The sequence below is a fragment of the Mytilus galloprovincialis genome, chromosome 2 (assembly GCF_965363235.1).
Source record: "Mytilus galloprovincialis chromosome 2, xbMytGall1.hap1.1, whole genome shotgun sequence".
NCBI classification, from domain to species: Eukaryota; Metazoa; Mollusca; class Bivalvia; order Mytilida; family Mytilidae; genus Mytilus; species Mytilus galloprovincialis.
Genome location: NC_134839.1, coordinates 70,355,248 through 70,373,155, shown reverse-complemented (window position 1 = coordinate 70,373,155; position 17,908 = coordinate 70,355,248). Strand labels below are relative to the sequence as shown.

Here is a 17,908-nt window from a genome sequence, read left to right as displayed (position 1 = left end):
ATTTTTATATTTGATATTTTTTCAGCAGGCAAACTGTTTTTCAACCTATTACAGTTTGATCATTTTAAAAGGGTTTTATTTGTAAACTTACATTTCAAGACAATATAAAAAAGAAGATGTACTTGTTTGAAAAAATGAAAGAAAGAAAAGGATGAATGTTAGCTGTACTTATTGAATTTGATACAGCAGTTATAACCAATATTTGTTTATTTGTAGGAAAGGTAATATGCCACAATTTGATGGTTTGACTGGTGCAACAACTCCACCATGGAATGATGAGGAGGATGAATCAAAGGCCAAACGAATAAAGGTAATATATTATAGGATATAGTTCAATTTAGATCAGTGTAGAAATATAGATTGTATAAAGATGATATAATAAAATAATCTGCTGTTAGGATTAAAATTATACTCAATTTTTAAGTGTTTATTAATTAAAGATACTCGGATCTTAATTTAAACAAGGATCTATCAATCTTAACCAATTTTGTGTGTTTTTCTCCAAAAAGGTCATTTCAGTTGAAAACTATTTGATTTTGTGTATTTTTTCAACTCTGCTATTCATATTCTAATATTCTACTGAGAAATGACTTCATTGATTTTACTTTGTTGTTAAAACATTGAAATACTAAATACTCAATATTTCAGATGGAGCAAGATTGTGAAGTTTTAGAACAGAATTTAGATGGGGATAAAGACCAGAGACAATGGACACAGCAGCATCTAACAGCAGCTAACATTCCAAATGATTCAATGCTTGCTTTGACTCCTCCTGATGACTGCGATCACACTAGAGTTAGGGATATAGATGTACGAGGACCCGATGGCTTCACGCCTCTCATGTTGGCAGCTTTCCGTGGGGGAGGATATGATGTTGGAGATAACGAATCCAGTGGATCTGGTGGATCAGGATCTTCTGACAGTAGAGATTCAGAAAACTGTGCAGATTACATACAGGCATTGTTGACACAAGGTGCTTCAGTGGACCTTGCTACAGATAGGACTGGAGAAACGGCTTTACATTTGGCATCTAGATATGCCAGATCTGATGCTGCTAAGATATTGTTAGATGCTGGAGCTGACCCTAATCAGCCAGATATTCAAGGTAGAACACCTCTACATTCTGCAGTGGCTGCTGATGCACAAGGGGTTTTCCAGGTAAGATCCTTTTTATAGATTAAATTATTCAAGGATGTAACCCATTGTAAATCAAAATTGTATAGAGTCTGTAAAATTTTAAAAGAATTATTTTGTCAAAATGTACATGAATCTGTTAAAACACTGATGTGTATATAAAAAAGAAGATGTGATATGATTGCCAATGAGACAACTCTTCAATGTTTGTCAATATTTGAATATGGAATAAGCCATACATTTTGTAGTATTTTTGGAGGAAAAATAATTAAGACAGCATACTGACAACAAAAGAAAATAAAGTACACAAATACCTGACTACACAGTCTCAATGGTTAGATTATGTGTCCTATGACAAATATTGATAAACATACAATTGTAGCAAGAAATGAAATTTTGATTTACTGAAGAAAAAATTATGGTATAAGTGGTTGTCGTTGTTGATAAACATTCTTACAGGTTTATTATGTTAGCAAAATTTTACATGAATGATTATTGAATTTGATCCCAAAAAATTCTCTATTGGCAGATTTTATTAAGAAACAGAAGTACTAATTTGAATGCAAGAATGGAGGATGGTGCCACACCCTTAATAATGGCAGCTCGTTTAGCTGTAGAAGGGATGGTGGAAGATTTAATCGGTGCTGATGCTGATATCAATTCTGCAGATGAATACGGTAAAATATTTTTTGGGAATATCGATAGAAATACTTATATATAAACAAAACAAAAGTTAAATTGTAAAATCACGAAAAAAAAAGGTCTGGATACTGTTTTAATAAATTATTGATATGAATATGTCTGGAGAATACACAAGTACATAAGATGAAATAAAATAATTGATAAAATCCTAGTCAATTCACAAAAACAAAGGAAATAATTATTCTTGATAAATTAAATTCTTACAAATACACCATACTAATTTGTATAACTTCATAGCAAATGAGGAGATCAAATCCAACTACACTATTTATAAAATCTGATATTTAAGCCACTATACTGAAAGTTGAAACATGAAAAGACAAGATACTGAGCTTGAGTGAGTAGTATTAGTTCTGTTTACTGATTAATTACAAAATGTTCTTAACATGTAGATGTTAAACTTCTTTAAAATACAAAATATTAATGTAAATTAAGCTAAAGGCCTTGATATATTTAACATAACATTATATAATGTTTTTTTTAATACAGGTAAAACCGGTTTACATTGGGCGTCAGCTGTCAACAACTTCACTGCGGCACAGGTGTTGTTACAGCACGGAGCTAACAGGGATGCACAAGACCTTAAGGTATAACTCACTCTAAATAAGTCTGAAGCAAACACAGATAGATAGGAAAAGAAGGTAGAAGTTATACTATTCTAGTGTTTTACGATGTGATTACAATTACATTCAACATAAAATGATATTGAAAAGAAATTTAAGAGCTAAAGGACACCATCAGTATTTCTAGTACAGAATTACTACAAACTAAAACACTTCACATGAGCAAAGTATTACAAAAAGAAGGAAAATCACTAACAGCAAAAGAGCAATAACTTTTGAATACATGTATTATTCAATATAACAACTTAAAGGAGTGAATCTTGAGTGGCATAGCAATTATTGAAGTAATATACTACAATATAATAAGATTTACAAAGTACACTAATGTACAAAATGGCAGTTATTTTTATTCTTTTGAGCATTGAAGAAAATGTTCAATTTTATTTTGTGAATGCAAGTATTACAATCACTATATTTATAGAAAACTTATACAAAAAAAAAACATGTTTACTTTTGTGGGGTAAGTCATAAAATAGATGTTAACCTCTCTATAGCATTTAAATCTTTTATCAAATCTGATATTGATAAAACAAAACTAACAATTCTTTTTTTTTATTTCAGGATGAGACACCTTTATTTTTAGCAGCACGTGAAGGAGCCTTCGAATCTGCTAAAATTTTACTTGAACATTATGCCAATCGTGATATAACTGACCACATGGATAGGTTACCACGTGATATAGCAAGTGAAAGGATGCATGGGGATATCTTACAATTATTAGACGAGTACTGCATCAGTAGTCCCATGTCATTACCTACATCACCAAATGGCTTGCACTTTATGCAGCAAAAACCTTCAAAAATGAAGCAAAAGAAATCTAAGCACAACAATGGACTTGGAACTCCACTTACACATAATGGAGCATTAATGAATGGTGTACATCAAAAAAGGACTAAATCTAAGAAGAAATCTTCTAAAGGAAATGCCCATTCTCAAATCAGTGAGGGATCTATTGGATCTACTGTCTCACCAGGAAATTCAATTCCGTCTCCTTTGGATTATGAGCGTACTCCTCCACCATACGACAGCATGTATGGTAATGGACAAAACTTCTTACAGCAACAGACTTTACAGCAGTCAATTGAAGAACTGCAGAAAAACTGTGCAATGAATCAAGTGCTAGACATTCAGAATCATAATGATAGTAATTATAGAGACCTTCGGAATTGTTATGATAAAACTATTATGGATCAAGAGTATGCTCTGTGGCATCAAGGACATCAAAATTCACAAATGAATCCACAACATTCTCAGCCATCAAATATTCCAACACCACCACAAAACATCCCATCTAATCCTAGTCCCCTTGGCAAAATATCCCCATCAAAACCACCCAAAAACTTGCCAACGTCACCTACTCATATTCAGGCAATGCAGCAACGAGCGCAACAACAACGTGCAAATGGAAGTCCACCTAACAAACAGACTGATTTAACATGTTCATTTCAGAATAAAAATCATAGTGAACCCATGCCATTCACAACATTTGGCCGAGGGATGCAAAAACATTCAACCCCTCAACAACAAATGTACTTAGAACAATTCCCTACTCCTCCATCAACACACAGTATGGGCTCACCGCCACAGATGATTCATCAACCAGTGCTACCAGATCATTATCTCACACCATCACCAGATTCACCTGGACAGTGGTCAAGTTCATCGCCTCATTCAGCTCATTCTGATTGGTCGGAGGGCATCTCCAGTCCAGACCAAAATGTACGGACGACACTTACACAACCACCTGTATTTTTATAACATTATGAGTCATTTTATTGTTTTTATTTCATTTTCTCTCTGTCTCTCTTTCTCTATTGTGAGAGAGAGAATCAAATTTATATATGCATTTATTTTGTATTTCATTAAGATATAAGTATTGTCTGGTAAAGTAATGATAACTTACATATGTTTAAGTTGACCATGACACTCATGATATTTTTTCTTTTGAAAAAACTTACTCTCCTTTATGATAGTAAGGTAACATATAGAACAAGAGACTTGAAATATAGGACTTTGCATTTTGTGCATCTTTTTATAAACTTTGAACAAATTTGCATTAAAAAAGACTTTTGTATTTCACATTTTATTAAAATTTTTACTTTTTGTTAAGATATATATTTTTTTTTATTGTTGACTGCCATTTTCATCCTCATATGTACAAACTATCATTTCATTTATAAGCACAGGAAAGTGCCATCAAAGTGTTATATTGAACAATTTGTATATATGTACGTTCATCCTTTTCATTGAAAATATTGACTCTAATTTTGTCATATGATACCTGTAATTTTGGCCATATTCTTTATAACAAAAAAGTTTATATTTTCTCCTGGCTTTTTTTTTCTGGAGTCAATAATATAGTTAATAATCCGGATAGTATTAAAAAAAAGTTTCAATAATTTTAATATACTCAGTCCCAGAAACCATCAAAATCATAGGTATTATTTATTGCTCACTTAAATTTAGGCCAGTATATGTTTTCAAAAAAATCTTCATACACATTTTCCTGTCATTGACATTTATTTGAAAAAGAGTAAGTAACTAGATTTTCATGTAAGGGGAGGCAACTTTTGACCCCAAAAAATATATTTTTCTAAATAATGCCCCCTTATCTAGCTTGAAATTACCCTGTAAAATTCTTTTGCAACAAGATATTCAGCATTTATTTGAAAATAGATGAATTCAGGTGTTATTATTGGAGATGTGAGATTTGAAATAAATGACACAAATTAAAGCAAATATATGTAAACAAATTGGTGCATTTAAAATTGTAATATGTATATAGGAGATGTTTTTGTTGTTATTTTACAGAATTTTATTGTGAGATTTTTATCTGCTTTGCAATCTATGTATGTATTGAAAATGAACAATTTGTTTTTTATGGACTTTTATTTGTACCCACCTTAGATTTTTATATGTAATATTTTGATTTTAAAACTCCCACCTTTTAAACTTTGTTTTAAAACATAATAATATACTTAAAACTTTAACCCACTGTTTCATTTGATTTGAGAACTTTTAAAAAGTATATGTCAGATCATGTTAAATCATGCTCCGTTTGATCTCAGAAAATGTGGACCAAAAATACTTATATGTGTTAGACAAAGCAGAAAAGCTGCAAAAAGTTCATTAACTTTTTTTATGTTTGTCTTTTTTTTTTTAATTAGATGTTTATAGTTCAACTTTCATGATAAGGTGAACAGCAGAGTTAGTAGGTATTGAAATGTTATTGCTCAGTAAAATAATTATGGAAATAAAAGGAAACAAATAAAAAAGTCTTTTTTTTTTAATTTTCAGTAGGATATTCTGTTCATTTCCTACTTTATTTGAAAACATGTTTTCTCCTTACAATTAAGACTGAGTTGATTAGATTTTAAACTTGATGATATTAAATTAAATTAGAAAACAATCAACCAATTTCGACAACTTTTTAAAAAAACATGGGGTAAATTATGCGAAATAGTGGTTTTGTTTCTTTTGATTTGCATATTGAGTGAATGCTATTTAAGATTTGAATTATGGTAACATACTTTTGGCCTAATTATATACATGGGGCTTGGAATGTCTATAATATTATGGTTTGCCAATTAAATAACTTTATAGTTTATTTTTATAATGCCTCACAGGCAACCTTACTTTTTTTAAAATGGAATTTCAAAAACATCCAAAGCTGCATCTTCTGTTTAAAAATCTTATAGAAACAGTTTTTAATTTAATGGATAGAGGCCTTAAGCCGTTACCTACTGTGCAAGGCCCTCATTGGTAGTAAAGATTTTTATTAAAAAAACTTGCCATAGTAGGTGAACAATTCTGTGTCTTACAGGCTTTAACATCTTTTTTCTGATGAAGCAATTTATATTTTTAATTTTGTTTTTTTTCTTTTTTGGCAACTACTAATAATTTTCATTTTCTCCTTGTACCACATGATCTCTTGAACAATACGCATTTAACAAATCATTCCATTGTGCACAACATCATGGCTATTGGTAGCTTGTCCATTTTGTTTACTTTGTTTATTTTGATATTTTTGTATGGATATTTGTTAAAAAAAAATAGTTTTAAAAACATAAGCTGGAGGATTCTTTTGAGTGAGAAGTTTATATATTTTCTGTTAATAGTTACTAATTGTAGAGTGCTAATTTTTATGCTGATTTTTCAGTGAAATTTCTTCATGAACAGAAATAGATTTAATTTATAGACACAAAAAGAATCTATGTAATAGGAATTTTAATTCCAGTTTCTCTATAAGCCATACAGATCAAATTTTGTAGTCAAGCTTGAATTTTTCATAAAGGAATATACCATACTGTTTTTATTTTAAAATTACTTAAGCAGGTTCTATTCAGAAAAAGGATTAAAGATAGAATTCTATAAAAATTTTGTATTTGGTATTATCAAAACATTTTCAATTTGTAAATACATTTTTTGCTTTATTTTTAGGGCATATAATTTTATGTTCTGTATATTAAGTTATTGTTTGTAGCCGAAACACAAAACATCTGTTTATTATGTAGAACAAGGTCACATGAAACCTTTAAAAAATTCAAAATAAAAAAGATATATTTAGAACTGGTTTTTCTTTTTCATTTATAGAACGAAAAATATATCCAAAAAAAATATTGACAATTGACCTGCTTCCAATAGTAGCAAAAATTTAATGCATTTGAATATCAATTAATCTGTTAATATAAAAATGAAGAAGATTTGGTATGATTGCCAATGAGACAACTCTTCACAAGAATTTAGCAGTTATAGGTCACTGAACTACCTCCAATAATGAGCAAAGCCCATTCCCAATAGTCAGGTTTGAAAGGCCCCAAAATCAGAATTGTAAAACAATCCCAATCAGAAAACTAACGACTGAATTAATGTACAAAAACATGAATGAAAAACAAATATGTAACACAGCAACAAACAACAATCACTGAATTACATGCCCCTGAATTGGGACAGGCACATACATACAGATTGTTAGCGTTAGCTAAAAATATTTGCAGAATCCCAACCCTCCCTCTAACCACGGACAGTTGTGTAACAGTACAGCATAAGAACGTAATATTGATGGATACAAATAGAAATACATCTTAACAAAAACACAGGGTGGTCGTGGCCAGGTGCTTGTATGTCCTAACAACAAAGAGTACCAGCAGTTACTGACAGCTAGTTCAAAGATAAAAAAACGAAAAAAAAACATCATGCATCTATGACTAAATTATCAATCAGTACACATCCAACATCCAATGGATTGTGTGTAAAGACGCCATAAACAGTCAGAGAAAAATATGACCTTGTGCAATGCAAGAACTTATTTTGAGTTAAAATATCTCTATGCAAGACTGAAACTGTTTGAAATTTGATTTTTAAAAGAACTCTTACAAACTTATCAACATTCCTCTTTTATTTTATGTTTGAATGTTCCAGTATCAATCAAAGTCTTACACATGTACATGTAAATGTACACCTGCATAAGATTGATGTCTGTCCAACACATATCAATTCTTTTCTATCTATAAATACTTCAGAGGTCTTTTTTCAATGGTAATTCTAGGGATTGGATCATTACATATAATTTCTGGAAAAGTTCTATTAATAAGATATTTAAGTACACAGAGTACTGTAATATCAATTACTCAGATGGAAATAGTGTAGGTTTAGCAAAGAGTAGACATAGTACATTATATAAAGATCATCTTGATTTTATTGACATTGAAATATCTGGGTCATATATATGTAAACAAATATGTCCATTTGTGGTAGCCACATAATCCATCTTCTCTTGTTTTGAAGAATAAAGAACATAACCAAAAGCAATTTGTTTGCTTGTAATAAGCACCTAGTGGACTAGGAACTGTTGTTATTACCAACACAATGTGTACACCTAGTGGAATAGTTACTGTTGTCGTCAGTAACAGAATAGGGGGCACGAAGTAAACAGAAACTGTTGTCTTCAGCAACACAATAGGTACAAGTGCAACAGGAACCGTTACCAATAACAACACAAATGGTGCACCTCTTGGAATAGGAACTATTGTCAGTAATAACACAAAAGGTGCACCTCATAGAACAGGAAATGTTGTCATAAACAACACAATATATGCAAACAGTGGAACAGGTTGTATTTTTTTATGATTTTTTTTTTTTTTTTGGTAAAAGGGGCACAGTTTAGCTGTAAAAAGAGTTCCGGTGGGAAATTGCATTGTCTCTACTTACAGAAGTGCAACCTACATCTATCCCTCCGTTTGTCCAAACAACAAGTTTCTTGAAGGTACCGTATGTGTCTTAAGCTTCATTGCAATAACTTGTAGGGATAGAAGATATGGGGAATGGGAAGAAGGCTATCGAATTTGGGTCAAATTATCATAGGTCAAGGTCTATGCTACTAAAAAATAGAGAAAAAATGGGGAATTGTTGCTGGATGGTAACTCAAGTTACCTTTGCTTTATTGTAATAAAACTTGTATACAGACGGAAGATATTGGAAAGGAGATAAGCCTATTGATTTTGGGGTCAATAGGTCAAGGATAATGTCACTTATATTCAAATTAGAAAAAAATAATGAAAAACAGTTTTCAGGATGGTGACTTTAGTTACCAATATCAATTGTAATGGAACTTGGACAGATAAAGATATATGGAAAGACGCTTATTGAATTTATGGTAAACTGGTCGAAGTTCAAGGTCACTGTTACTAAGATAAAACTATAAGTGGAACATATATCCAGGAGGGGAAAATAGCAAAACACGATTTAAAATAATAGTAGGACATGTTGGTTTTCCCTCCAATCATACGAAAGTACAGTATGGGTTTTATTCTACTGTACGTTTTGTGTATTTCTCATTGTTGAATGCTGTACAGTGGCATATGCTTCCATTTACATCATTTGATCTCTAGTGGATAGTTTTCTCATTGGCAATCAAAACCAAATGCTCTAATTTCCATAAATATTTTGAACCCCTGGAAATAAAAGCTTTTTCCCTTAATGAATGTGCAGTCCATGCAGCATCAGCGGGCAATGCCCTGCTTTTGACTTGTTTATTGTCATGACCTTCATTGTTTTGCTAAATCATTTGTTTGCGTCGAAATGATATGTATAAATTTACAGGGACTTGTAAAACATGGTATTGAAAAAAGATAAATAATCATGTTAGAGTTGGCACCATATATTACTCATTAGAAGGTGGTACGTCATACAACGAAGAGAATATGCAAAGGGTTATGCGTGATGTTTTTATTGGATGATTTCAATGAGTTATAAACAACTATGATAGTTGATGGAGGGAATTGACTGACACATAGAAACTCAAAATAGGTCTCTGACCCGTCACCTAGCTTGCGGATAATAGTGTATATCTTGTCTTTGCTTTGTGCACTATGTGGTCTCTACATTTTTGGTCTCATCATTTTTTTTCTCATATAAATAAGGCCGTTAGTTTTCTCGTTTGAATTGTTTTACATTGTCATTTCGGGGCCTTTTATAGCTGACTATGCGGTATGGATTTGATCATTGTTGAAGGCCGAACGGTGAACTATAGTTGTTAATTTCTGTGTCATTTTGGTCTCTTGTGGAAAGTTGTTTCATTGGCAGTATTACCACATCTACCCTATTAGTCTTTCGTCCGTTAACTTTTATAAAAATTTCTCTGAAACTATGATTCCAATTAGACTGTGAAAACTTAACCTCATTGGGGATAGAAATCTTGTCAACAAAATGTGTCTGGTGATATCATCTGCCATCTAACATGACTGCATGACTATAGATGGAGAAACTCTGATAAGGATCAGTTTAGAAATGTTTGCTTTTATGCTTATTTACCTTATTCACTATAATGGATAGAAAAAAAAATTAAAACGCAAAAAATGATGAACATGACCAGATCTTCCGGTTATTACAAGATAGTAGGTAGAAACCGTGGTAGAAACAGTCGTTATAGAAGTTATTGCCTTTATTTTGTGTATAATGAAAAACTGCAAACAGAAAAAAATTATCAACAAATCAAGATCTACATATGCTTTTACCTATATTTTGGCATTGCACAATAGGATTTAAAATCTAAATTTTAAATCAGTTATCGGTAGTGCTCATACCACTGTCCGTCGTTATACACTTCGTCAAGTAATAGTATTTGGTTTCTAGTTGGATTATCGATCTTTGCAAGTGATTAATTTACCCATAATCCTCCTTTTGACGTCGACATTTAGGAAAAGCAGACGCATTTTTAGCCATAGATTTATCTTCTAAAACCCGCCCACCCTCCCTTAAATTAGTAGAATGCAATTTCTATGGAAGATACTGCTGTTTGGTTTTGTTTGTTTATTTCAGAATTGTATTGTCTACATCGATTAAACCATCACTCAATGTGGAAAGATGTACAAAAGTTTTAATGGCGAGACGGTCATTCAAGAAAAAAGACGAATCCTGGACGAGGAGTGGACTTGCATGCATATAGAAATTGAATGGATAACTTGGAAAGAAATTTATTACATTCAAACATGTAAACTTTGCGTTGGTAGCGATAACTTCTGATATCCAGGGTTTAATAGTCGCTTGATTTTATGGCAGATTTCGCTGCGCTTAGATAACATATTTGCAGTTTACAGACTTATTGTAATCGTATGATAGCATTAGCCTCTGATTTCCAGGGCTAATAGCTTATCTTGAACTTCCCCTTTTCATATATGGTCTGCCACCTCAAACATATTCGGCGATCATCATATAACATTTTCAAAGACACATGCATTTTTATCAGTTAATTTTAGTTCATAAATCTACATGTATCACAAATTGCATTTCATATAATAGTACATATATCATATCACAAATTGCATTTCATATAATAGTACATATATCATATCACAAAATGCATTTCATATAATAGTACATATATATCATATCAGTTAATAAATGCTGTGGCCATTTCCTGCCAATAACAATCTTGTTATTTTTTATGAGCATCTAAGATAATGCAGTGTGTGTCTCAGAATGTTAATGACGTCTTTACACTAATCCGTTGGATGTGAAATGATAGATACCTTAGTCTGAGACAACATGATTTATCTAGTAGTGACAATTAGCTTTAAACTGTGACTATGTGAGTACTCTAACTTCGGTGCTATATGTCTCTTGTTTTATGATAGTTGTTTAGTGCCCCGTACCGATTTTTTTCGGTTTAGCCAACTGGAACTTACTTACATACGTTAGGGAAGGTTTCCGCACTCACAAACATGTTTTATGCTGCCACATTCTTTATAAATATGAGTCTGTTCCAAGTCAGGAGGCCTGTCTTTGTTTCACGTCTGTTATATTTGTTTTTCTTATATTGTTTTGTTATAAATTATGAATTATTAGTCGACTCCTTATAAAGTTTATTTCGCTGAAATTACAATGTTTACCCATTTTTGTATTTTGGGAAAAAAACTATTAAAGTAGAAAGAAAAAGACTGTTAACAGAAAAATCAGCGAACTTCAGTGAGGACATCTAGTAGGTATCACTTCTGTTTCGAGCCTAATACAATTACTCTGCTCGAAACAAAGTATGAAGCAATTTGATATCATTTTTACATAAATATAGAGTTATGATATAATTGCCAATAAGATAACTACATATAAACCAACGAAATGTGACACTATATTCAAATATAGCCCCTTATAATTAATGTGGAAAATCGGGATAAATTGTTGACGCACATTACCATAATTAGAATTTCCTTTATACTCCACATAAAGCCTAGATTCACACTTTAATTGTTAGTCATAATAATGAACCATATTTTCAAGAGTATATATAATACAATAACAAAATCCGTTGATGCATTTGTAGTCTGCTGCTCGGTCACCACTATCAGGTAAGATTATGCTTGATTATATCAGTATATATTTACCTACAGTCTCGTGTGCAGTGGCGGATCTATGGGATATGGAGGGGTCCGGGGTTGTTTACGATCAATTCGAATTTGAATGAGGAAATTAAGTTGGAACCCCTCTATTATCCTGGGTTGGGAATCCCTTTTTAAAAATTGCTGGATTGCCGTCCCTGGTGTGTTCATGGTTTTATTTTCCCTAGTGAAACTATTGAATGTGTCGTGCATTTGGCGAAACATTTTACCAGATTATTCTGCGTAATATTAATACTTATTTGATACAAAATTTGCACCAATAAAGATAATATCTAAAAGCAAACGAGAAAAGGAAGAGATATATGGATATACACGTCAAAGAAACAACTACTCAACAATAAAAAATCAATACACATTTAAGTTTCATAACAGAAAAAGCTGATCTTAAAAATTTCGTTTTAAAACAAAATCAAAATATAGAACTTTTCAAATTGTTAGTCCTATTCAGATAACTTATATAGACAAATAACTGAACTAATACTCCTCTCTATGAGTATGTTGATGTCCTGAATAAATAAAGGCAACAGTAGTATACCGCTGGTCAAAACTCTTAAATCTATGGACAAAAAACAAAATCGGGGTAACAAACTAAAACTGAGGGAAACGCATTAAATATAAGAGGAGAACAACGACACAACATTTAAATGTAACACACACAGCAACGGACTAAGCATTAGACAACATACGATGAGAATAACCAATGTAACATCAAAACCAAATACATGAATTTGGGATACAAAAGTACCGTGACATGTCTTATAGTTAAGGGAATTAGATACTGAAAGAAATTCAACGTACGACTATATTTGTTTATGATATGTAAGTGCTCAAACTGTATGATAACACTTTGCATGTAAGTAAAATACCATGACACATTAAGTGGTACAATATGGAAAAATGATGCGACAAATTTCGCGTTTGTACTTTTGCGTTTGTACTTTCAAACGCGAATTTGCGAAAACAAATTCCTTTCGGGATTTCGCGTTTAGTGTTTGCTACATGGTTTCTTCTGTCAATCATCTGACTCTCGTATATGTATCTTTGGTGAGGCTTAACTAGAGGCTATAAAGAGCCTGTGTCGCTCACCTTGGTCTATGTGAATATTAAACAAAGGACACAGATGGATTCATGACAAAATTGTGTTTTGGTGATGGTGATGTGTTTGTAGATCTTACTTTACTAAACATTCTTGCTGCTAACAATTATCTATATCTATAATGAACTTGGCCCAGTAGTTTCAGCAAAAAATGTTAATGAAAACCTACAAATTTTATGAAAATTGTTAAAAATTGACTATGAAGGGCAATAACTCCTTAAGGGATCAGCTGACCATTTTGGTCAAGTTGACTTATTTTTAGGTCTTACTTCATGTAATTTGCTGTATTTTATTGCTGTTTACAGTTTGTCTCTATCTATAATAATATTCAAGAAAATAACAAAAAACAGCAAAATTTCCTAAAATTACCAATTTAGGGGCAGCAACCTTTACAACCGGTTATCCGATTCATCTGAAAATTCTAGGGCAGATAGATCTTGACCTGATCAACAATTTCACTTTCTGTCAGATTTGCTATAAATGCTTTGGTTTTTGAGTTATAAGCCAAGAACTGCATTTTACCCCTATGTTCTATTTTTAGCCATGGCGGCCATCTTGGTTGGTTGGCAGAGTTACCGGACACATTTTTAAATTAGATACCTCAATGATGGTTGTGGCCAAGTTTGGTTTAATTTGGCCTAGTAGTTTCAGAGGAGAAGATTTTTTTAAAAGATTACTAAGATTTACAAAAAATGGTTAAAAATTGACTATAAAGGGCAATAACTCCTAAAGGGGTCAATTGACCATTTTGGTCATGTTGACTTCTTTGTGAATCTTACTTTGCTGAACATTATTACTGTTTACAGTTTATCTCTATCTATAATAATATTCAAGATAATAACCAAAAACAGCAAAATTTCCTTAAAATTACCAATTCAGGGGCAGCAACCTAACAACGGATTGTCCGATTCATCTGAAATTTTCAGGGCAGATAGATCTTGACCTGATAAACAATTTTACCCCATGTCAGATTTGCTCTAAATGCTTTGGTTTTGAGTTATAAGCCAAGAACTGCATTTTACCCCTATGTTCTATTTTTAGCCATGGCGGCCATCTTGGTTGGTTGGCAGAGTTACCGGACACCTTTTTTAAATAGATACTCCAATGATGATTGTGGCCAAGTTTGGTTAAATTTGGCTCAGTAGTTTCAGAGGAGAAGATTTTTGTAAAAGTTAACGACGACGGACGACGGACGACGACGACGGATGACGACGACGGATACGGACGCCAAGTGATGAGAAAAGCTCACTTGGCTCTTCGGGTCAGGTGAGCTAAAAAGGACTTTGTTGCAGATTTATATATCATTGGAGATTGAATGTTGACCTGTAGATGTCTTGGTTATTTTTGGTTATTGTTGTCGTATGGTTGCCTTTTTTTATCAGTCTACCTTTTCGTGAATCATTTGAATGCATCATAAGGACTCCCAATTGAAAATTTAATATGTTTTTATGTGTACAATGGAATATCAACTGGCGTTAATTCGTGACAAATTTATTTCTCATTTAAGGATGGAATGTTCAAGATACCGATATTTTGTTTTACTGTACATATGTTTCCACACATGCATCAGAAGTAACGAGGGATTCCGATTGTTTGAAAGTCCCCCTAATAATGGACTTCCTGAGGACATAGTGACAAATGCTGACGTTATTGGTATGTCAGATTAGTATACTAGTAAAATTGAGAAAGGAAATGGGGAATATGTCAAAGCAACAACCCGACCACAGAGCAGACAACAGCCGAAGGCCACCAATGGGTCTTCAATGTAGCGAGAAACTCAAGCACCTGTAGGCGTCCTTCAGCTGGCCCCTTAGAAATATGTACTAGTACAGTGATGGTGGACGTCATACCAAACTCCGAATCATACACAAGAAACTAAAATTAAAAATCACACAAGACCAACAAAGGCCAGAGGCTCACGACTTGGGACAGGCGCAAAACGGCGGCGGGGCCAAACATGCCCATGAGATCTCAACCCTCCCCCTCGTGACATCTCCAGCCAATGTAGAAAAGTAAACGCATAACAATACGCACATTAAAATTCAGTTCAAGAGAAGTCCGAGTCCGGTGTCAGAAGATGTAACAAAAGAAAAAAAATTAAATGACAATAATACATAAATAACAACAGACTACTATAGCAGTTAACTGACATGCCAGCTCCAGACCTCAATTAAACTGATTAAAAGATTATGTCTTCATCATATGAATATCAGGCACAATCCCTCCCGTTAGGGGTTTAGTATCATACTATCATAAAATATATTAGAAGAAAATAACCCGTGTCATGCCAACAACTGTTTTTTTTTAAATAAATGTGTTTAGTTCCGATGCAAAGACCCTATAAGTGAATCAATATTAAAGCCAAAATATGCAATCTTTAATGACCTGACAACAGTATCGTAACTATATTCCTTCTTAATAAGTCTGTTTAAAGGTTTTGTAAGTTTTTGAGGTGAATACTGACATTTTTGTGCTTGTAAAGAACGTATAAGATGTCTGCATGGTGAGTTATATTTACGAATTATTTTCTTATACCGATGATGAAATTTAGTAAATGTTTTGACTAGTTTGTGATGTTTGGGATATCGAAAACCCTGGTGTAATAATTTTTCAGTAATACATAAATTCCTCTCGCTAAAATGTAATACGTTGTTACATACACGAGCGAATCGTAAAAGTTGAGATATATAAACACCATAAGATGGTGACAAGGGAACGTCACCATTTAAAAATGGATAATTAACGATAGGAAATGAAAAATCATCTCTTTTTATCATAAATTTTTGTATTAAGCTTCCCGTTATTGATATAGATATCAAGATCGAGGAAAGGGCAGTGGTCATTGTTAGTATTAGCTTTATTTAAAGAAAGTTTAACAGGATACATTTCTTTAGTATACATACTGAAGTCGTCATTATTGAGAGCCAATATATCATCCAAATATCTAAAAGAATTGTTAAATTTTTGTATCAAATGTTGTTTCGATGGGTCTTTGCTAATTTTAGTCATAAATTGTAACTCATAACAATACAAAAACAGGTCTGCAATAAGTGGTACACAGTTAGTCCCCATTGGAATTCAAATAACTTGACGATATATGGAATCTCCAAAGCGAACAAAGATGTTATCAATTAAAGTAAAATTTCAAGCGCATATATAGTATCAAAGCATGTCCAATTGACATAGTTCTTTTGTTTATTGCTACTAAAAATGACCTAAAAGAGTTTGAACATATGTACTCGCATTCTGACTTTTTAAATTACCAGTTAATTAGGGATGTGAATTTTTCTTAATAAGAATATGAGGCAAAGTGGTATATAGGGTAGAAAAATCAAAACTTTGAACTGATTCAAAATCACTAATATATGCATGCAATTTATCAAGTACTTTCTTCCTATTTTTTCTGCTTTGGAGTTTGCGTTCAGTATATTAACTCCCAATCTTGCTTTTTTTTCTTCAGTTTTCATATTTAATTACACTGCTTATCATTAAGCTTTGCCCTTTCCTAATGCCGATTGCTTAAATATTTTAGCCAAAGTACAGTTTGAATTCATCCCTATAAACTGATCAACTGGTGTAGGCCAAAACAGATTTTGTTTTTTTTCTCCAAAAATAACGAAATGCATAATCTACTTTGTTAAACTAAGTTCCATTAGGACTATTGTACACCTTTATTCATTGGCATAACCAAAATTTCCATTGTAGATTACAAGGTGAACTTATCAGGGAAAGATTTATACATGTATATAGTGCAGGCTTTGAAAAGCGGCAGACCATTTGGCGAGAGTCGTAGAAAACAGATGCAGGCCTTGAGATTCGGAAAATGATCTTCTTCATTCAATAAATGTTGTGTTCAAATTAGCTTTGTCTGTTCTGTTTTACTGCATTGTTTGTTCTGTTTTACTGCATTGTTTGTTCTGTTTTACTGCATTGTTTCTATATAAAAATTGCCCGTTTATATTTTGAAATTATAAAGAAATTAAGGTTTCTACTCCATCAGGCAAAGTTGGCCTTAAATGGATTTGACTATTTTTTTTAGGTATTTTTTTGTCATAAAACTCTCGGCTTTGGGTGTTCCTGATGGAGGTAACTCCAGAAAAGTGCTTCGGACGCATAGAATTATTCAACCTGTTTTTTTTCAATTTTATTCAACAGGATTTTGAAAAAACTATTCAGAAAAATATCGCCTTTTGTTGCAGATTCGGATCACTGGGGTTGAAACTTTTCTCATATATTTGCCGCTGATCCATTCATTGTCTGTCGTCTGATAGGAACCTAAAACAAACTACATGTATCCTCCTCTGAAACCGCTGGATGAAATGAAACCAAACTTGACTTATAACATCCTTATAGTGGTTTAAGCACTATATCCGATGTTACTATGATCTTTTATTAATTTTTACTTTTATCAATACTTTTATCAATAAAGAATCGATTAAAGAATCAGAAAAAGTCAAATA

The 17,908-nt window shown here is 32.4% G+C and overlaps 1 protein-coding gene and 1 long non-coding RNA gene across 3 annotated transcripts in view; both read left to right on the top strand.

Annotated features, from left to right (window-relative positions):
* Positions 1–7,028, top strand: part of LOC143064283 (uncharacterized) — a 67,932-nt gene extending 60,904 nt beyond the window's left edge. For both annotated transcript variants that reach the window (XM_076237016.1, XM_076237017.1), the window contains 5 exons: positions 217–310; positions 649–1,158; positions 1,664–1,811; positions 2,326–2,423; positions 3,021–7,028. In XM_076237016.1, coding sequence (XP_076093131.1) covers positions 217–310; positions 649–1,158; positions 1,664–1,811; positions 2,326–2,423; positions 3,021–4,217 — 2,047 coding nt within the window. In that variant the 3' untranslated portion in view covers positions 4,218–7,028. The remainder of the gene's footprint in view (positions 1–216; positions 311–648; positions 1,159–1,663; positions 1,812–2,325; positions 2,424–3,020) is intronic.
* Positions 7,029–12,215: 5,187 nt separating this feature from the next.
* Positions 12,216–17,300, top strand: LOC143064282 (uncharacterized). Its single transcript, XR_012975213.1, has 3 exons — positions 12,216–12,301; positions 14,956–15,101; positions 17,154–17,300. It is a non-coding gene; the product is annotated as an uncharacterized LOC143064282 (long non-coding RNA).
* Positions 17,301–17,908: the final 608 nt, after the last annotated feature.